Genomic DNA, 21,318 nt, shown 5'->3' on the forward strand with positions numbered 1-21,318 from the left:
GGCGTTCATCTTGATGCTAAATAATTTAGCGCCCCCTATCGTGTGAAATGCGCGCCTTTAGTGTCTGAAATACAATACTGTAACCGTAGCTCACGACAACTGGCAGAAACGGTGTAACTCTAATATAACAATTTCTCAGTCGAATTCATCCCCCTTGTCTTATAGATAAAGAAAGTGACAATGATACAAAACAACTTCTACGTTTTGTTTTTTCTCAGCTAATTTATTTTTCCAACAGCCACACTTACACGTCACAGAAATAGTAGAAATAGATATATTTGCTCCCATTACAGATAATGAAGAAATGAGAGCATTCTCTTAGGAAAGTGTCTATTTCGTCCAGGCGTGCCCAAAGTTATTCTTCAGAGAAATGCAAAGAAGTTAATAATTTTAATCTTCAAAACCAACACATCAGTGTTATGATAGTGCCCTTATATTTATTTGAGGAAATAACTGAGGCGATCAAGCAAAATGTGACAGATTTTTCAGGGTATTTGGGTGGCCAGCTGCCCTGTCTCTCATTAGATCCAGGCCCCCTCAGAACTAAAACAAGAGCAAGCTATAAACTGACCTTGACATGGAGTAGTAACTAGAGTAAACACGTACAACGAAGTCTGGCCCCACATCTTATCCCAAGGCTTGGTGTCTTGTGGCATCCTGCAATCTTGTCTTTGGAGTGGGTGCCGCAATTTGGTCCTTGTGACCCCCGTTGTGCAACTTTTGTGTCAGATTTGTTGTGTCTTAGGGTTTACTGTGTTAGATGTGCTTTAGCTGTGTCACACAATGTGAAGTGTTGTCACTTGTATATATGCAGGCTGTGTGAGTACGTTGCAAATGTGGAGTGTAAATCATGAACAGTCAACGGAATTCAACACATGTAAACTAAGTAACATATGAATATAACGTGAGAGAATAATATAAAAACAGTAAAGACAATCATTTGTCATTACTGTGCATGGTACTTGTAGTTTCATTTGATGAATGCTTTTTGTTTAATAAATGCTTAACACCTGCAGCAAATATGAACTTACTAATGTTAGTGATCAGCATCCTGCCATGTAGATGCTTAAGATAATGCCACTAATAGATACAATCCTTCACAATTTACGAAGCTAAATTAAGTAATAAAACCTCTGCCTTATTTGATGATCACTTACAGCAGTGGTCACCAACGTGGTGCCCTGGACACAAGCGAGCCTGCAGGGACCACATGGGTAGCCCACCAGCCTGGTATAAAAATAGTTCACCACTGAGATACATCTCATTGATGGCTATTGTTTTTTTAATCACACTTGCATTGATATAATGAAAAAAATACAGATGAATTTGTAATTATAGTTTAAAAAGGGTTGATGCCAAACCTATAGCTTTTGCGGAAACAGGCAAACGGGAGCCACGATGATGAGATAATTTACCAGCAAGTTTTTAAGCATTTTTTTCTTTGAGTTATGTGTATGTCACTAGTAGCCTTTCATATTTAGCAGAACTACCCAAGAAGTTCCCCTCAGTTCCAAAAGGGTTGGTGACCCCTGATTTACAGTATATCGATTTTGCTATTTCGCTATTATTATTATTTTTCTTGACAACCAGAAAATAAATGTTTTTTTTAATTAGCATTATTATGTCGTAATTTTGGGGTACGCGGGATAGTCATATTTAATTTAAGATTATAACTATGTCCTAGGAAACTATTATCCCTGGCCTGGACTCAAAACGTATGCGAGCCCCTGCTGTCCGGTCGATAAACGCTACTCGTTTCAAGGGAATATCACTCTCTTTTCCAGTTGTATTTGAATGCACCATGACAGCGCCCTTTCTTGCGGTCCCTAGTTGTCTTCGTCGAATCCTATTGGTCCACTCAAGTGCCAATCAAAAATACTGGTTTCCCGTAATCCCAACCCACGCTGTTTCTATCCATTGGGATTGGGTATGAGGGACAGCACGGTTCCTACGACCTTAACATAGAATTCATCGCGCCGACCGTCAACTCGTTGGATTACCATATTCACGGGATCATAAAGGAGTTGTGGTCACGTAGAAGGTAATTTTCTTGCCACTAGTGAGCTCATATAACGTTATCGGGTGTACGCACGCATGATGTTGGCCTGCAGTGTTTTTTTTCCACCCAACACCTCCACCCCCCAAATATCATTGGCTTTACTATACCTATACGAGTGTGCTGTTTAAGGACGAAGACAAGATTTAAGTCGATTTAAAAACGCTAATATTTTGTATTATTTTATGATAATATCCATCCAGAAAATCTATGTGTCTCAAATATCATATAGGGCGTCACGACATCTCTGGCTCAGATGCCCGCTTGCGAATGCTAACGCTAACCTTTCTGAAACGATGCTATGCGGACTTTTCTGTGACTTGTTTTGGAGGATAAATATGTACATGACAAATAAGTAACCACTTACCTTCCAAGCCGTCATCTGCGAAAGGACAGTTTGCCAAGGAAAGTGCTTCCAAGGAAACACTTTTTGCTACACCCTGAAATGGAACACCGTTTTTATGCATTAAGCAAATACCTTTGGTAGAATATAGTGGCGCTTGATTAATTCTGTGGCAAAATTTTGTAATGTGTTCTTAATCACATTATATAATATTGAACGTTATGAAAACATACAATGACATTATAAAATAGAATGTAAATAATTTAACAATTTTCCCTTCAAGGAACATTGCGTATGCTACTTCTGGTGTGCACACCTTGTGTCAGGGGCCAGTAGATTACATTCATTCATTATCACACAAGGATATATCTAGAGACGGTCGCAACTCCTCAGTAAGCCCCAGTAATATTGATCATTCTTTCCAGAGGATAAAGACAATGCCTGCGACTAATGATATATTATCTGACAACACGTGTTGCTTGGCAATTTGTGTTCAAGCATCCATGGCCTAACAGCTGTAAGACTACAACAGCAATGTTATTCATTAGCCCACCAGTAGTGGTCTGCATTTGTTAGCATTAAGCTAAACTGATTTATTTAAGGCAAATTTACTAATCCAAGTGCCAACGCGCTTTCAGTACCTCGCAGGTAGAAAAGTGTGATACAAGTGAAAGCTCATTTACATTCACATAAGTGGTCAGGGTAGAATGTAAGCTGCAATTTTTTAGTCCATTTATACCTTTGTCAAGTTGACGAGATCTCTTTCCCTCAGAGAGAGCCCGTTAAGCTTTAAAGTCTTCAGGTTGGGAGAAAGTGATAGACAATCCTTCAGAGCTTTAGACAACTTGAATGTCATGTCCTTAGACCGAATAGCAGGGGTCTTCTTCCTGAACACTGGCTTGTAGTACCTTCTATCTGTGACATTAAAAAAAGAGGTACAGATGCAAATGGAGTCCATGTTATGTCATTTTTAAGCCTTACCTGCATCTCCACAACCGTGGCTTGTCTGATATGTGCTTGTAATTGCAATGTGGTGAAGGTGCTTATTGATAGAGATGGAGTCCAGGATGGGAGGCCAATCAGCTAACTTGACCCTGTCTCCATTGAAGTCCAGGATGCCTTTGTCGAGATGCATTTTCACTGCACTGAGGGGCATTGTTTGATGTCGGGTGCAGGCATAGGTGTAGTATTCCATGAAGTCAAGGGCACCCCGCCTCTTGATCTGAACACTCTCTTGGACCATTGCTAAGGGAAGAACAATCAGATCATAATACCGTATTTTTTTGCACTGTGAGTCGCACCAGCCAAAAGAAAATATATCACAAAGAACAAAAAAAAAAAGACTTGCTCCAGAATACATCACATTTTAGGGGGAGAATTTATTTTATAACAACCAAGCGCTTAGACTAATATTACTAATATTAAATATCACTGTTGCGTTTTGTTGATTCAAAATGTCTGCTCCTAACTACATAAATGCTTTACTCTTTAGTTTTAGATGGGTTTGTAAATATTAAACCAAGTCCTCTCTCTGTGCCTGTAAAACAATTCCATAAATATGACAATCCTGCACTAACGCTCCCACACGTTTTTTTCCTCATCTGGAGTTTCAATAAGTGAGGCAAAGGGAACCTCTGCAAAAATAATTGCGCCTCGGAAGCACATAGCTTGGGTCAAAAGTTTGGAACATGTTGACGACAATTTTCAGTAAATCAGTGTAACAGACTGACTGTAATTGGAGAAGTTGATAAAATGGCAACACTGGCTATGCTTCGACAAACTACTAAATGCTCTGTTGACAGCCCGTTTGTTAGAATAAGCAATACACGTCAGTGTGTGACGATTCATAATGAATTTGGTCAAACGAAAAGTTCAACAAAATAAATAATTCTAATGGCATGTACGCGGTCGTTATGACGGTGATAGGGACTATTGGAAAATGTCGGGGGTCTATTAAGTTTGGAACAATTAGTAACTAAAAAGTAATAAAGTCGTTTCTCTTGACCGCTAGTATCCTTGCAACTATCGTGATAAAAAAAAAAAAACATTGTTGTTAGCAACGCGCCGTTAATGGTAAACGGTAATGTCCCACGCTGTTAGACATACAATCTGATGTTTGACAGCATTTTTGACTGACATACCTTAATGTTCACGAAATTACTTCGACTGTTTTAAGTCTCGTTGCTCAAGTGTCCGACAACTTCAAGGATTTATTGTTGTTATGCACGAACCGTGGGAATGAGATTTCAAAAAAAGAGACACCAACTTCTTCGCTATACGATGTCACGGCGTTCATCTTGATGCTAAATAATTTAGCGCCCCCTATCGTGTGAAATGCGCGCCTTTAGTGTCTGAAATACAATACTGTAACCGTAGCTCACGACAACTGGCAGAAACGGTGTAACTCTAATATAACAATTTCTCAGTCGAATTCATCCCCCTTGTCTTATAGATAAAGAAAGTGACAATGATACAAAACAACTTCTACGTTTTGTTTTTTCTCAGCTAATTTATTTTTCCAACAGCCACACTTACACGTCACAGAAATAGTAGAAATAGATATATTTGCTCCCATTACAGATAATGAAGAAATGAGAGCATTCTCTTAGGAAAGTGTCTATTTCGTCCAGGCGTGCCCAAAGTTATTCTTCAGAGAAATGCAAAGAAGTTAATAATTTTAATCTTCAAAACCAACACATCAGTGTTATGATAGTGCCCTTATATTTATTTGAGGAAATAACTGAGGCGATCAAGCAAAATGTGACAGATTTTTCAGGGTATTTGGGTGGCCAGCTGCCCTGTCTCTCATTAGATCCAGGCCCCCTCAGAACTAAAACAAGAGCAAGCTATAAACTGACCTTGACATGGAGTAGTAACTAGAGTAAACACGTACAACGAAGTCTGGCCCCACATCTTATCCCAAGGCTTGGTGTCTTGTGGCATCCTGCAATCTTGTCTTTGGAGTGGGTGCCGCAATTTGGTCCTTGTGACCCCCGTTGTGCAACTTTTGTGTCAGATTTGTTGTGTCTTAGGGTTTACTGTGTTAGATGTGCTTTAGCTGTGTCACACAATGTGAAGTGTTGTCACTTGTATATATGCAGGCTGTGTGAGTACGTTGCAAATGTGGAGTGTAAATCATGAACAGTCAACGGAATTCAACACATGTAAACTAAGTAACATATGAATATAACGTGAGAGAATAATATAAAAACAGTAAAGACAATCATTTGTCATTACTGTGCATGGTACTTGTAGTTTCATTTGATGAATGCTTTTTGTTTAATAAATGCTTAACACCTGCAGCAAATATGAACTTACTAATGTTAGTGATCAGCATCCTGCCATGTAGATGCTTAAGATAATGCCACTAATAGATACAATCCTTCACAATTTACGAAGCTAAATTAAGTAATAAAACCTCTGCCTTATTTGATGATCACTTACAGCAGTGGTCACCAACGTGGTGCCCTGGACACAAGCGAGCCTGCAGGGACCACATGGGTAGCCCACCAGCCTGGTATAAAAATAGTTCACCACTGAGATACATCTCATTGATGGCTATTGTTTTTTTAATCACACTTGCATTGATATAATGAAAAAAATACAGATGAATTTGTAATTATAGTTTAAAAAGGGTTGATGCCAAACCTATAGCTTTTGCGGAAACAGGCAAACGGGAGCCACGATGATGAGATAATTTACCAGCAAGTTTTTAAGCATTTTTTTCTTTGAGTTATGTGTATGTCACTAGTAGCCTTTCATATTTAGCAGAACTACCCAAGAAGTTCCCCTCAGTTCCAAAAGGGTTGGTGACCCCTGATTTACAGTATATCGATTTTGCTATTTCGCTATTATTATTATTTTTCTTGACAACCAGAAAATAAATGTTTTTTTTAATTAGCATTATTATGTCGTAATTTTGGGGTACGCGGGATAGTCATATTTAATTTAAGATTATAACTATGTCCTAGGAAACTATTATCCCTGGCCTGGACTCAAAACGTATGCGAGCCCCTGCTGTCCGGTCGATAAACGCTACTCGTTTCAAGGGAATATCACTCTCTTTTCCAGTTGTATTTGAATGCACCATGACAGCGCCCTTTCTTGCGGTCCCTAGTTGTCTTCGTCGAATCCTATTGGTCCACTCAAGTGCCAATCAAAAATACTGGTTTCCCGTAATCCCAACCCACGCTGTTTCTATCCATTGGGATTGGGTATGAGGGACAGCACGGTTCCTACGACCTTAACATAGAATTCATCGCGCCGACCGTCAACTCGTTGGATTACCATATTCACGGGATCATAAAGGAGTTGTGGTCACGTAGAAGGTAATTTTCTTGCCACTAGTGAGCTCATATAACGTTATCGGGTGTACGCACGCATGATGTTGGCCTGCAGTGTTTTTTTTCCACCCAACACCTCCACCCCCCAAATATCATTGGCTTTACTATACCTATACGAGTGTGCTGTTTAAGGACGAAGACAAGATTTAAGTCGATTTAAAAACGCTAATATTTTGTATTATTTTATGATAATATCCATCCAGAAAATCTATGTGTCTCAAATATCATATAGGGCGTCACGACATCTCTGGCTCAGATGCCCGCTTGCGAATGCTAACGCTAACCTTTCTGAAACGATGCTATGCGGACTTTTCTGTGACTTGTTTTGGAGGATCAAAAAAAAAAAAAAATACATATATATATATATATACACACAAACAAATACCTGAATATTTTATACATTATGTATATTTGTACACAAGATTTCTGCAAATATTGAAAATTGTTATTTGTCGATTTATTTTAATTCAAGTCATTATTTATTTATTTAGCGCCGATTCACCACAGAACTTTTCTCAAGGCACTTAACACACTGAGCAGTTGACGAACCACACTTAGGCAGTTCACATGTATACAAAATGATTTTTTCCCCATCCCAGGCTCAGTGGGGCGACCGTCTGCCTGGGCCAGTTGAGTTGAGGTGGGGTGACAGAGAAGAGGGATACAGGGTCAATAGAAAAAAAAAACAGGATGAAGTTGTTGAGTGACCATGGGAGGAATGGAACAATGGGCACAACAACAGCCGTATCAATAGCAGCAATAGTCCCATGGGGCAGCAGTAGCAGTTTTGGAGTTGGAAGACTGTGGTGCAACAAAATAGTTGTTGGAGAGATGCTAGACTGCCTGCTGGATGCTTTTGATGAGCCCTTGAGCAAGCATCGTACCCACCATGCCAGCTCAAGCGGTGCAGCAGTCTTTGTGCACCTCATTCACTCTGAATTTCGTTTTCTATGTGTGTGATCTAGTTATAAGTGTGGTCTGTAGTATACATGAGTGTGAGCTGAATTTTCACTTCAGGGATTATGATGAGTATGATAAATACATTTTAAAAATGATGACAGCATCAGTGATGATTTTGTTACATTCAGGCTTGTTCATGGGTTTCATCTTTGTGCTTATTTGTCTGTTTTCCTCAAGCTGAGTGCATTTATGATAAATTCTCCTCTTACAATTATGTAATGTGTGTTAAATAAAACAACTGAGGAAACGTCCTATAAAATACCCACAATAGTTCATAATATATAGTAGATGCGTATTTGTTGGTCGTATCGTCTTTCTTTGTACATTTAATATGGTCCATGGAGGACTAAAATGGTCTCTTCAAATACAACAATCTGTCCTTTAATTATCGTCAGAGTTTGACTATAGTGCCTTTGCCCTTGTAATATGCACAGTACACGCTTTTGCACTGAATCACTCAGTAAGGTTTTCTTATACTGCACTCTGGTGTGTCTGGGTAATGGAAACTTGGAGAAGGTAATGACCATTACAGACGGGAGCTCCTGTTACGCCAGCTCGTGGTTTCTTTCTCTCTACTCCCTTGTAGCTATGGTCATATCGGATGACATAGGAGGTTTATGATGAGATGAATGTGTATGAAGAAGAAAAGTGCAACTGCAAATATCGATGGCATCTGATTCCCCTTAAAAAAGGTTTAAGACGATTAATTATCTAAATAATGACTTACCCTGTATGCTGCCAAAGTGTTTTTTTTTTAATTGATACTTTTAATGAAACATTACAAACATGTTGTACAGAACCATCAGGTGTCATGTTCTTTTTGAGGGGGGGAAAAGAAGGAGCCATTTACCGTGCAAAAGCTGGCAATGACAGCCTCCGATGTGGCTTCAATGAATACTTTATTGACCGATTGTTGCCACAATTTATGTATGTATGTGTAGGCATAATTAAGTTTTTGGAAAGAAACTTGCAATGTTTTTTTTTCACTTCATGTCGTAAGGTTGCCTTTCAATTGTCCCTTATTGCACAAAAACGTCACCAATTGTCAAAACAAATTGTGGACATGGATATAAATAAGTCATAGTCTGGGAGTATGAGAACTAAACTCTCATCATTTTGGCTTGTTTTAACGTCGGAAGTAATGTGTCCAAATATGGCAGGCACCTTACCTACTGAAAAAATAATCGGTAAAAAAAAACAATTAGGCAATGGAAGTTGGCGATTTATTTCAGGAAGGGATGAAAATAATTTTACAGAATAAACTCCTTTAATTTTTGGCCAATGAAAGAGTGGTGTGTTCCTTTAAATAATTAGCCAACGACTCTTTTACAGGCTTGCTTTTGCCGATGTACATGTTGTAGGCTTAAATGCATAAAGAAATACAGAGAAGAGGAAGGAAGGAAAGGCTGATTGAGTCGAGCGGCTTCACACACTGGACTGAATGTCCTCTCGCTAGTGATGTCAGAGCACTGGCATTTTCACACGGACTCACACTCACACACGCGCACACACACACATCTGTTGACTTATTTTGTTCCTAAAGCCTCCGGTTGTCCTCTAGTTCCCATTCAAAGGATGGGATCAGGATTGTGACTCATGTTTCAGAATATCAACTCACACCCCGAACAAGCGATTTCTTTTTTCCACTCGCATGTATCCAGTGGTGGGTGGTCAAGGCCTTCTCTGTTGGCCTAACATAACCATAAATCAAGAAATAATGATTCTATTTATGATAAAAGTTAATTTCATCTGCAAAGCAATTGCTTGCTGTATCTTGTTTGAACGTAGAACACTTTATTCCTGCTATTTCCCTTTATTTTCTCTTCAGAGAAATTTGTTTTTAAGATGAATAAATCACTAGTTGACCAGTGCTCACGATTGGATTGTTTTCACTGTTATCATAAGCAATTATTTGATGCATACCCGAAGGATCTAACCAAAGGTTAATATTCCAAGAGTCAACTTTCTAACATTTCATTTCCATATGATGAATAATTTGTAAAATAAATCACTAAATACAACTAACAGAGTTGAAGTTTTATTGGATTGGAATGAAAAGGCCGGAAAGTGGTCAAAACTCTTGTAGGTGGACACAAGGTCTTACTGTTGTCCTGTTTTTCTTAGAAAAAGACAGGACAAAAAGGCTTTTAACCAAATTTGATTTCGGAGAAATGTTTACAGTCCTGCGCTTTCCACAGCATTTCAACATATTTTCCCGTAGCTCTAAATGTTCTAGGATGTCTGAGGTGGTGAGTCGAGGAAAACGTCCTGTCTAAAACGGGAACACCGTTGGCATACAGATGAAGCTACCGGCTCGGTTTTTAAGTGCCGACCACGTTCTTGTTGTTTGCCTCATCTGTGGTCGCGTTCATCGCTGCTGCCCTGCAAACAAGTATTGATTTGTACGTGTGTGGCGTTCAGTTTCTTGAGTCCATTTCCCAGAATCTGCTCATTGTCCAGCTTCCGATTACCGGACTTTGGATGTGGCGGGGGCTGTAAGGCGTATTCTGCTTTCTGCTCTTTTTACGTGTACGTGTGTGTGTGTGTGTGTGTGTGTTGGGGGCGGTGGGGGGTCAAGCTTGTTCAGAAACCATCCTGGTCCTGACACTTGTGTGGGAAACTCTGAGTCCAGACAGCTGTATTTATGTGAAGCTATGACTTTGGGTTTTAGCTTGAGGTGCTGCGCTTTTCAAACCAAATACACTGGAGGCATTCCAAAGGAAATAAATCTCAAGCTCACAATTTGAAGTCCAAATGCAGGCATGGTGTGTGTTGCAATAATGGGTTGAGTAGTACCCATGCGTTGTATAATCTTTTTTGGAGTGCGTGTCCAAGCTTGTCCAATTAGGAAACTACAGCACCTGTGTGACAGTTGAACACAACAAATCCGAGAATAGGTTACACAAACACGCAGGTTCGTCGAGCTCGTGGCTTTAAATATGTTATCCTCGCCAGTGCCTCTTGCCTTCCATAATGTTGACTTTAGCACCAATTTGGTTATACTCCCTTTTCCAGTGGGAGTGTTTGTTCTTGTTTTTAAGCGATTATTGACATGACTTTGGCCAAACTGGCATGCAGTGTTCACCTTGTTGATCAACTTGATTTGCAGTATATGGAGTGACAGAAAAAAAACATTGTGCCCTTTTTAAGCAGAGGTGTATTATTTCATTGCAAAATTTTGTCTTTCCTTCTTTGGACCATGTAATGCATTTGCTGAAAATGTGATTGGAAATGTGGAAAAAAAGCATACTCTGCGACTTTCCATAAGTTGATCATGCAAGAAAGCTTTTCTTTTATTCAGCCACCACATCATTTGGTGCATTACGAGAGATGTTGAACATTATGCTTTAACATAATGATATTCAGTTTTGTGTCCCACTTTCAGAAAGCTAATCATTCTCGGTCTGGAAGTGAAATATTTAAAATACCTCGGTATGGTACAATATAGTTTTGTCTTGACTTACGAGTGAGTGCCTTAAAGGGGAAGTCACCCCCCAAAACCTCGTTGCAATTATATGTTCTCTGTGCATTCACTAGTCTAAACATGGCATTCTGATTAATAATGCATTTGCGAAATATCAATTAAGCAGTAAAATCCACCTGTTTTTAGCCATGTCAGGCGGCGGCCATTTTGTCATTTCTCTCGACTAAAACTGACATCACGGTTGCTCAGGGCTCAGGTAATGACCAATCAAGGCTCACTTGTTTTCTGAAGCTGAGCATTGGGCATTACCTGAGCCCTGAGCAACTGTGATGTCATTTTCAATTAACAGAAAGTGACATACAAAAACGGGTGTATATTACTGCTTGACTCATATTCCATAAACGCAATATTAATCAGAACAAACAATGTTGTGATTGCCAGTAAACTCTGTACAGGGATGCTACACTGGCATAAGATCAACATATTCAATTTTGATGCCGATGAATAAATGATGTGTCTCCAGTAACACATTTTCACTCTTGGTTGTTGTGTTGCTTGAATTGGGGTCACTTGGCACATTGTCATCTTTCTTTTGTTGGAGTAAAAGGACATAGACATGATTAGGATTGTTTGGCCTTGGTGCCAGGTCTCTGCACAAGTGTGCACATGTTATGGCCAGTGTATTTTGTGTTGTGGCTTGGTTGTTCCTCCAGGTGCTGTTGAGGGATGGCTCTTCCAGTTAAGACAAGATGAAGAGTAGACGTGCGGGAAGAACAGGCGGGTCGCGGTTGTTTCTCAAAATTGCAGCTCTTTCATAAACAATCTATCTTGTGGATGTATAGTAAATGACTCGACTTGCTTAAATGTCTCTATTTGTGTTTGATGTTTGTTTTAATTTTTTTGTCCTCGCACAGGGTGCTCTGCCAGCAGTATGGTGCTGCCGTAGTGAAACGGACCATAAACCATCATTCGCCATGCCTCAGTTACAAGCCAGCTGCTGGCTTGTCTGGCTCATCTGTTGTCTCCTCTCAGTGGCACACACTCATGCTCAAAATGGTGGGAATCTTCCATCCTTCTTTCAACATTCATAGGATCAACTCTGTACACAACACCGCATTGGGTAAAACATTCTTTTGTGTATACATGTGTTTGCTTATCTTTCCCCTCAGACCTGACCGTACCCCAGCAGGTAAAACTGACACCCAACATGCGCACGCAGCAAATATCCATTTCCTGGCTGGGTGGGAGCGCCACAATGTTTGATGTCATGATCCTCAGGACGGAACTCAATGAAACAGTCTTCTATGTGAGGGACATTCTCTTTTTATTAATTCTGGTTTTGAATATGGTTGAAAGTTGTGAATTGTCAATTGAAGGTTCTAAATTTGGAGTCTGTGCGTTTGTGTCTGTGAGTGCGTGTGTGTGTGTGGGGGTGTGTGCGGGTGTGCAGGGGTGTGTGTGGGGGTGTGTGCGGGTGTGCAGGGGTGTGTGCGTGTGTGTAAATATTTGTCGAAAATGCCCAACGATTGACTGGCAACGAGTCCAAGCTGTACCTTATCTCTCATATATTTTACTACAGCTTTAAGGGGCAAGGAAAGACTACATTAACAATAACACTTACTGTACATAATGTATCGATAATGATAACCAAATAATGTTAATGTCTTTAATTGATGTCAGTTATGTGCCTTTGTTCCCATAATGTTTTAGGACTCACTTCATGCGACTCTAAATCAGACAGCCGGTCGCTACGAGTGGAATTGGACCTCAGACGAACCTCTCGAATGTACCTCAATGTCTGTCCGAATCCGCTCCAGAGAGGGGACGGTGGCGAGTGAATGGAGCGGCACACAGATCCTCCAAGGTCATCCTGCTTTAATATTTTGAATACACCCAACATGTCTATTTAAATCTTACCGTGCGTAAATGATCCTCTTTTCCCGATTATTTCTCATTCTTCAGGAAACGATTTGCCCACCAATGTGAAGTTCCAGATGTACCCCCAGGATAGAATTGTGCGTGCGGGGGACAGAACCACGTTTTGCTGCATTGTGGCAGAAGGGAGGCTTTTCGGTTCAATGCAGTACGGAAACACAGCCATGAACGCCACACGGCTGAGTCGGCGGAGTTACAGCATCACAGTAACTCATCAGGCTCCATCAATCAGTACGGGGACCAATGTCATCTGCAGGGACAGCATCGAAAAGACCAAACTGTCGGGAGCCGTGGTCTTTGTTGGATGTAAGTTTTTTTTCCCAGTTGTTTTCCAGTAAAATTCTCAGTGCTTTGGTTCCATCCATCATCCTCACAATCACACCTACGGACAATTTGGAGTGTTCAGTTAACCTACCATGCGTGTTTTTGGAATGTGGGTGGAAAGCGAAGTACCCGGAGGAAACCCACGCAGGCACGGGGAGAAAATGCAAACTCCACACAGGAAGGCCCAGGACAGGAATTCAACCGTGCACCTCCGAACTGTGAGGCAGACGTGCTAACCAGCCATCTACTTTGCCGCCCTCGTGTTTTTGTTTTAATTTATATTTCATAATGTCACTGTTGGGTGGAAATCCATGGGGTGTGTTATTTTCATGGATTATTACCAATTTAATGAGTTGAAAATAGCTGAAAATGCTCAACTATCTAAGATGGACCGTAAAACTCCGCCTTTCCCTACACTCTTCTGCAGGAGCCATGCAGCATTCTATGGCTTCAAGATTGAACTAAATCACAGGCTAGTCTGAATGTAAGACGAATGAGTGAAAATAGGTAGGTTAGATTTGTTTGAGTAAGCCTGTTTGGTTAAAAATGTATAGCTGTAATTGTTCAGTGCGGCAGGAAGTCCCAGCCACGGAGGACAGATTGCGTGCAGATTTATGACATTGTTCATTACGTCACTCATGGCTTTCAGACCTTTGAAAAAAGGTTTGGGAGGATGATATATTTTAACCACAGTCGTTTTTTTTTTGGTAGGTTTTAAATGCTTTTTGTCTGGTCCGGGTGCCACAAGCGCACCGGCTTTGATGTGGCCGGCTGCCGTTGGCTGTGTATTCGTACCGTTTTAATCAGTAACAACGTAATAAAATAGGGATTCACACTGAAGGAAAAATATTTTTCTGTCCCTTTTAAATCTATTCATATAAAATAAAAGAAACCAATTAGCTGAATTATTACCGTATATGAGTATCTTAAAGTTGCAGACCAGTTTGAAATGGCCGCCATCTTCGTGGAACTCTCTAAAAACATCTTCTAAATGGCTTTAAAATCCTCCATAAAATCCAACATTCACCAAAGAAATTTAAAAAATTGACTGCTGAAGTGTAGTACTTTGATTGTCCACTCTGCTCTGCCCACCAAAATTCAAATATTTTGCCCTACTTAAGTCGAGTTTTTGGTCGTCGGCATTTGAAACAATACTTTGACCCATTGGTGTCTTGGAATTTTGGCCTGTATCTACATACTTCATATTTTGATTATTATTTCCCCAGATCCTCCTTTGCTCCGTGATTTTCAGTGTGAGACTCGGGATTTGATGTCAGCAGTGTGTCAGTGGAAAGAAGTGCGAGACACACGACTGTACGGCAAACGGAGAACAATCTACTCACTGAACAACAGGTACTTTGTGTGTTATTGCACATCTAGCTTAGAACGAGAATAGAGGCGTTTGACCTCCAAAATAGAACTTATTTTGTCTCAAACAAATGTCAGTTGACTGTCTAATATATTTTTATAGGAAATGTGAGCAGGCCACCTTGGTAGATGATCTAAGGACATGTAGTATGGCACAGTGGGAGGGGAACTGGACTCTAGAAGCTGTGAATCCGCTCGGTAGAGACAGCGTGTTGGATTCGGCTGAAATCCGAGACCGAGGTGAGTGGTTGTGTCCCACCTCACTGTTATCAATCCAAAGATAAAATGTAAAAGTATTCATTTTTGATTTTTCCCATTTTTCATCCCAGTGCGCCCAGTGGCACCTGCGAACCTGAGCGCTGTCGTCAATGCTTGGAATGCTACCTTGCTGTGGAAGTGGGAATATGATGGGTATAACTCCCTGCCGCTTGTCTGTCAGGTAGAGCTCCGGTCTCATGACAACAAAACAAAGGTCAGTTCCTTTGCACGTTAGAGCGCCATTGCTTCTTTTTATGTTCAGCAATATGTGCTCACATTTGTTACAAATGTTGTATGTGTCCAGCGCGTCTTCACAGGCGTCGGTCTGATGGCGGTGCGGCTTTTGGAGCTTTATCCAAATGAGGAGTACAGCATTAAAATCCGCTGTGGTGCCCAGCAGAATTTCTGGAAGTGGGGAAATTGGAGCCAACCCCTTTCTATCAAAACAAAAATGGATGGTGAGGGGGGATTTGTGGTTTAAATACATTTATTTACTGTTGCTCCATGTGTCTAAATCATATGAATGGTCATTTAAGTGTTTTTAAATTTTTTTTTGTATTGCTATATGAATTTTTAATATTCAAGGTGTGAAGTTGCTAACCGTCAATTAAATCTTCATCACAGTTCCAGATCAGCCTGACGTGTGGATGCATATCAACAATGACAACTCTGGTCAGATCATTTGGAAGGTGATTTTTTTTGTTTAATTTATATATACATATACATTATCTATGCATGTATGTTTTTTTCTATTTGAATACCGGATGATCAAAGTTTTATGATTGTAAAAAAAAGTTTTAAAATGATATATTGTGAAGTCATTAGTTTTCATTTTACCTGGGCTCTGAGTTTACTTTCTAAACCTCTGTTTTACTGTAACAGACACATGTGTACAGGTATTAACTCATCTCGCTGCAGGGAACCATGTTTCTATCCCATAGTTACCTGAAATGTGAAATTAAAATAAATATTTCTCTCACTCTACTTCTCCCTCTTCAGCCTCTGACGGCCCGAGAAAGCCACGGTCAGATCACGTCTTACGAAGTGACGCTCTGGAGCCCCAAAGTGAACTTGCAGCACACTTTTGCAATGCTTCCGCCTGACACTTCCATGCTGCCAATCAACCTCACTCAAATGTCCGCCTTCACCAATGACAATCAAGTCATGGCAGCTGTCATTGCCAAGAACGCTGCTGGGGACTCGCTGCCCGCAAGTGTAATCATACCTCTAAGTATCGCAGGTATGTCATTGTTAGGAGGGTGTCCACATACAGTATGTTTTACAGTTAATAGAGCTGTCACAATTCCAACAAAATATTCTTATATACTTTGTCATTTTGCTACTTAAGAGATGCAAACTATTTATCCATTTAAATCTTATTTCCTCATTCTTCCCAGATAAGAATCAAATTTCTGAGTCCAGGGTGGTTTATATGGACAAAGGTTTCCCCCTGGTCTGGCAGGATGATACCAACTCAAGTTGCGGGTATGTCATAGAGTGGCATGACGCCCTCTGTCAGCAGGACTGCCACGTGGAGTGGGTCAAGCTGGCATTTGGAAACACAAATACATCCATTGAGTCAGGTATTTGAAGCTAAATAAACCTGCATTCACCCTGCAAGTGTGTTACTGCTTTTCGTATTAAAGAAAAAAACAGCAACAGACTACACCTGAGTCTAAATAGTCCAGAGGTGTGAATGTGACCTGTGCAACTCAAGAATGTGAGAGGGGAAGTAAAAAAAAACAAACAAACTGTAACACAGGTGTGTTTGAGTCTGCTTTTATGATATGTGTCCAAGAAGTTCATTGCTGGTTTTGTTGGGCGATTTTCTTATGGTTCAAACACGTGGGAAAATATTGTCACTGTCCTGTGAAAAACAATTCTTTCCAATTTAATGCAATATCTGTATCGAAGAAACCCATTAATGGAAAAAAAAACACATCACTGTTTTTCACAGGACAGTCATGATTGAATGTGGTTAGTTATTTCTGAACGTAACCACAATCCATTAAGCGGTTGTGCAAACAGTTCAATAAAAATGTCTTTCATTGTTACATTTTGGGATATTTACATTAAAGCAACAACAATCTGTTATCCCTTCCTCAGCCAACTTCCAGCCAGGTGTGAAGTACAACATCTCCCTGTTCAGCTGCTCCTCAGAGCTGCTGCAGTACTGGCAGGGCTACATGCAGGAACTGGGTAAGTAGGACCAACCTGTTTTTTTTGTCACTGAAGCAACATTCCTTTCAAAAATGTCCTTGAATTTTAAACCACATTAATGCCTTCCCTACCCAAGCTCCCTCCAGAGCCGTCCCCCACCTGTTCATCAGTCAGCAGGACTTGGACGTCCTCTTGACGTGGGGAGCCATGCCGGAGGCCAGCAGGAGGGGATACATCTTGGGTTACAACATTTACCTTAGCAATGACTCCCAGCTTGTGCTACTAGGTACATATTGTCTTCTTCTAACGGTCTAGCAGTGGTTGAGAGCAGCAGCATGACTGCTATATCGTGTGCTTTCTTGCAGCCAATCTATCGGGAGAAGGAAGGAGGAAGTACACAGTCAAAGGTCTCTCCGAGGGCTCCTATAAATTCACTGTCAAAGCCTACACTTTGGCAGGCGAGGACACAGGCGCCACCATCTCGATCACAGTGGAGCAGTTAGGTAGGTGCATTATCTAAATACTTTATATTACGCCCTGTAAATATCCTTGGGCAATAATTTCTCCTTTGTTCTCTTCCATCAAGGGGATTGGCTCATCTTGGAATTACTGGCGTCTCTGGGTGCTGTAGTTTTATTGCTGTCCATTGTCACCTTCCTTTGCTACAAGAAACGAAAATGGTGAGTCAGCGCAGTTTCTTTTCTGGTTGAAAGCATGTGACCTGAATAATGATATTAAGTCACATCAAGTGACATATGTGTTTTTAACACTTTCTTCCATTTTGTTCACATCAGGGTAAAGACGGCCTTCTATCCAGACATACCGCAGCCCAAATTGAATGACGACTGGACCAGGATACAAGTACGTGTCAGTTTAATGTCTGACCACGATAGTGAGGACACCAATACGTTTGAAAGTCAATTTTTCCTCTTTATTTTTATTTTTTTTTTTTTTACATTCAAGTCATCTCACAACACATCACCCCATCAAAATAAGTCTCATTCCGTCGCTTGAATGGCAACACGTGGATACATTTAATTGTTCCAATTGTCACTGTAAGTTGCTAGCATAGATAGATAACTTCTATCATAATTGCAGGTTAATTAATTAAAAATAAACTTTATGATCTTTCATGGCACATTAATGTGCTGTGTTTAGGAAGGCCCGATTGAACTGAAACCTTCAAAGTACATTCATTTCAGTATATTATTGTAGTTTCTAGTGTTGTAAAACTGCATTATTCTGATTTTCAGCGTTTGTCCCTTTTTGTTATTTTTCTTTTAGTAAGCATACTGTAACTCATTTACATCTTTGATCATTGATTGAACCCGACAGGGTCCATTGGATGTGAGGCCATCGCCCCACAATCTGGTCCATGTTGTAGGAAAGCCAGAGTTGGACTCCCTTAAAGAAGTACTGGTCGTCATTCCCGAAGAGGATGAGGAGGAAGAGGATCAGATTGGAGGCGAGCCAGTCGACACAGATGAGCCAGCGTCTTTACGCTACTACAACCAAATGATGGACGAGCGCCCCATTAGGCCTCGCTACCCGGACTCTTTGGACTCGTCTTCGTCTTCAATGGACTCTGGGCAAACCGATGTGACGTACACAGGAATACAAACTTCAGGGTCATCTCTGGTCTTCCCCACAGATCACCAGGGTTCCTCTGAGGTCGAAATGGCTGCGAGCGGAGGGGGTTACCGCCCTCAGAGGCAACCAGCTAGCGACAACTCCCGGCCCGTTCCGCCGCCGTCTTCCCAAGATCCACAAGCTTCTTGCTCCGGAGGCTACAAACCCCAAAGCTCTTGGAATTTGGACTCGCCCGGGGAGGCTGAGGAGCGGGACTGCCTGGCACCATGTTTGGGCTCGCCCACTTCCGTGGCTTCCACTCAGTTCCTCCTCCCTGACGGTGAGTCAGGGGAGCACGGCGAAGAGAAACGTCCGCTCTCTAATTCCGCGACAGGCTGGCTCAGCAGCCTACTCTCCTCTACAAAACCATGATATCCTCTCATTAGAAGCTGCTCGGCTAACAGGTTGGCCTCACCCTTTTACCTTCATGAGTATTACCAGTGACGTTGATCAAACGGAAAAAAAGCTTCACCCCTCTGGCTAAAACAGAATATCTCCATTTGATGTAGCAGTTTGACCGAAGGTAAACAGGATATTTGAAAAACAAAAAGAAAACACAAAGCAATTTCCTCATATCATGGCCAGGGGCATTGATTTACTCATTATTCTGTATTCCAGTGGTGCTCGCGTGATGTGTTGATGTCTATCTACCATGATGCTTAATTTTAGCAGTCATAGTAAAGGTTAAAAAATGGCATCTTTTAGAGCAGAGGGCACTTTTTGAGGCAATATGGTAAATCTATTGGCTTTCTTCATGACTGTGGGCATTCAGGGCTGACGCCTTTCAGTGTTGCAGCTTTTAGTTGTTTTTTTTTTTTTGCGTTGAAAAACACTAGAGAATGAAAGTTATTTTCAAATTCACCCTTTCCATTAGTATTTGTTGAAACACTAAAAAAGGAACAGTTTTTTTATGTTTAGTATGAGTGGAACATGTCTTTTGATGCACTTTTAATGAGTCATTATTTTACACACAATCAGAAGGTGATTAATTTTACGCTCTGGAACTGTCTGGATGATGACACTGATGATATAAGCTAGAACATTTATTCAAGGTTATGTACTGAACAAATGCTATCATGTTATTTTTAATTGTTTACATTTGTCTTTTGTTTGATGTGTATTTTTTTTGTAAATATTTTTTTACAGGCCAGTTCTTTTTTTTTTTGACACATGTATATATGTTACCTGCCATCAGTGGTTTTCCATGCAAATATCGAGAATGAACTTTTTAATGCATAATTGTAGTGCTTCCAGTAATTTGCACCATGTCACATTTCACAGACTGCTTTGCTACTCAATCAAATGTTATGCATTGTGGAAAATGACAGTAGCTCAGAACAGATCAAAAATGTTTCGACACCAATGACCCCCGGTAAGAGCATATTGTTGTTTTTAGAAAGCATTTGCTTTCATTTAACTTTGGGGAGCTTTGCCATCTCCATATTTTCCTCATGTTATGATACCTTGCCACAAATTTTGTCTTGCTTTGTTATTTTCATTTACGTCAATATATGGTCGGAAATTTATGCTAATTTCCAAGTCAGGTTTCTCAGTGCCTACAGCGGACAAGCTTTAAGTAAAACTACTGTGATAGGAATGGTGGCAAATACAACTTGGGTGGAACTGGATGACTTTGCTGATCTACTTCTCAGGTGGTCCTTTTTTGACTACTGAGGTAAATGTTTTCATTTAGCAATGCTGTTTTTTTTTCTTTACAATAAATACAGATTGACTGGATTCAATCCAAAAGCTACAGTGAATGGTCAAATGACTGTCAAAGCCGATATTAGATCATATATGGAACAGAGGATATAGTTTTGAAGATTTAAACATAGCTGCACAGTGTTTTTCCCCTTTTAAAGCCTATTTCTAATGAGGCAGGGTATGTTGCTAGATTGTTTATTTGTGCTGACAGGTAACATTTTATACGAAATAATTTGTGGTAGTGACCTGTACATGTATCCTTTTGCTCTCTTAGATAGGAATTAGGATTGTTTACGATTTAAACAACAGATCTGAATGTTTGTCATATTATATTGTGCTTGTCTTCCAATGATAGTTTAGTGCATTAGCATTGAATCACATTTCCCGACGCTGATGTGGACTCGAGTAAAGCAGAAAACGTGCTTGTGTAGATGACATCAGGGTAGCTCGCTGCCGCTGCTCTTCCTGATTTGTAAATGCATGCTGTATAAGCAAACACTGCAAAATCACGATACCTTACACGGTTTGAGCTTCTATGGCTTTAAAAATAACATTGACTAATGCTGTGCATGACTTTATGACTACAGTAAATGTACATCTCTAAATGCTCCAATTATTGAAATGCTTTAAATTCTACGATCTTTGCGAGAATATTATTCTTGTGTTTGTAATTCCTGAAGATGATTAGGAGGGAGAATAAGAGGACAGAATATGAAATTGTGGATTTTTTTTCCTGAACCAATACTTAATGTTAACACCAAGCTGAAATGTTTCTCCTGTAAAAATAATAAAAATCTCATTTGTCTGGCTACTT

General features: G+C 40.3%; 2 protein-coding genes across 2 annotated transcripts; one reads left to right on the plus strand and one right to left on the minus strand.

Annotated features, from left to right (window-relative positions):
* Positions 1–2,075: 2,075 nt before the first annotated feature.
* On the minus strand, positions 2,076–4,686 carry LOC148344168 (centrosomal protein of 78 kDa-like). The gene is made up of 5 exons (XM_088304789.1): positions 4,541–4,686; positions 3,381–3,644; positions 3,139–3,314; positions 2,424–2,496; positions 2,076–2,179 (listed from the first exon to the last, which is right to left on the minus strand). Exons 2-5 carry the CDS (start codon positions 3,640–3,642, stop codon positions 2,076–2,078), a joined length of 615 nt encoding a protein of 204 aa, XP_088160915.1. The 5' UTR covers positions 3,643–3,644; positions 4,541–4,686.
* Positions 4,687–6,583: 1,897 nt separating this feature from the next.
* On the plus strand, positions 6,584–21,315 carry LOC148344169 (leukemia inhibitory factor receptor-like). The gene is made up of 18 exons (XM_088294332.1): positions 6,584–6,727; positions 12,041–12,182; positions 12,296–12,432; positions 12,837–12,990; positions 13,089–13,367; positions 14,612–14,738; positions 14,857–14,993; positions 15,083–15,225; positions 15,316–15,469; positions 15,636–15,700; positions 16,011–16,251; positions 16,409–16,594; positions 17,118–17,210; positions 17,308–17,457; positions 17,537–17,674; positions 17,758–17,851; positions 17,966–18,032; positions 18,507–21,315. The coding sequence occupies exons 2-18, from the start codon at positions 12,101–12,103 to the stop codon at positions 19,170–19,172; spliced, it is 2,913 nt and encodes a 970-aa protein (XP_088150458.1). The 5' UTR covers positions 6,584–6,727; positions 12,041–12,100; the 3' UTR covers positions 19,173–21,315.
* The last annotated feature ends 3 nt before the right edge of the window (positions 21,316–21,318 follow it).

The sequence above is a fragment of the Idiotropiscis lumnitzeri genome, chromosome 1, assembly GCF_059441095.1.
Source record: "Idiotropiscis lumnitzeri isolate Australia: NSW breed Sydney's pygmy pipehorse chromosome 1, RoL_Ilum_1.0, whole genome shotgun sequence".
Classification (NCBI taxonomy): Eukaryota; Metazoa; Chordata; class Actinopteri; order Syngnathiformes; family Syngnathidae; genus Idiotropiscis; species Idiotropiscis lumnitzeri.

Excerpts from the sequence above, each read along its gene's own strand:
- LOC148344168 (XM_088304789.1), bottom strand. The coding sequence starts at position 3,642 with ATGGTCCAAGAGAGTGTTCAGATCAAGAGGCGGGGTGCCCTTGACTTC. Across the intron at positions 3,315-3,380 it reads CCACGGTTGTGGAGATGCAG|ATAGAAGGTACTACAAGCCA; the intron begins GTAAGGCTTAAA and ends TTAATGTCACAG. Across the intron at positions 2,497-3,138 it reads ATCTCGTCAACTTGACAAAG|GGTGTAGCAAAAAGTGTTTC; the intron begins GTATAAATGGAC and ends GTTCCATTTCAG.
- LOC148344169 (XM_088294332.1), top strand. The coding sequence starts at position 12,101 with ATGCCTCAGTTACAAGCCAGCTGCTGGCTTGTCTGGCTCATCTGTTGT. Across the intron at positions 12,433-12,836 it reads TCAATGAAACAGTCTTCTAT|GACTCACTTCATGCGACTCT; the intron begins GTGAGGGACATT and ends ATAATGTTTTAG. Across the intron at positions 14,994-15,082 it reads GGCTGAAATCCGAGACCGAG|TGCGCCCAGTGGCACCTGCG; the intron begins GTGAGTGGTTGT and ends TTTTCATCCCAG.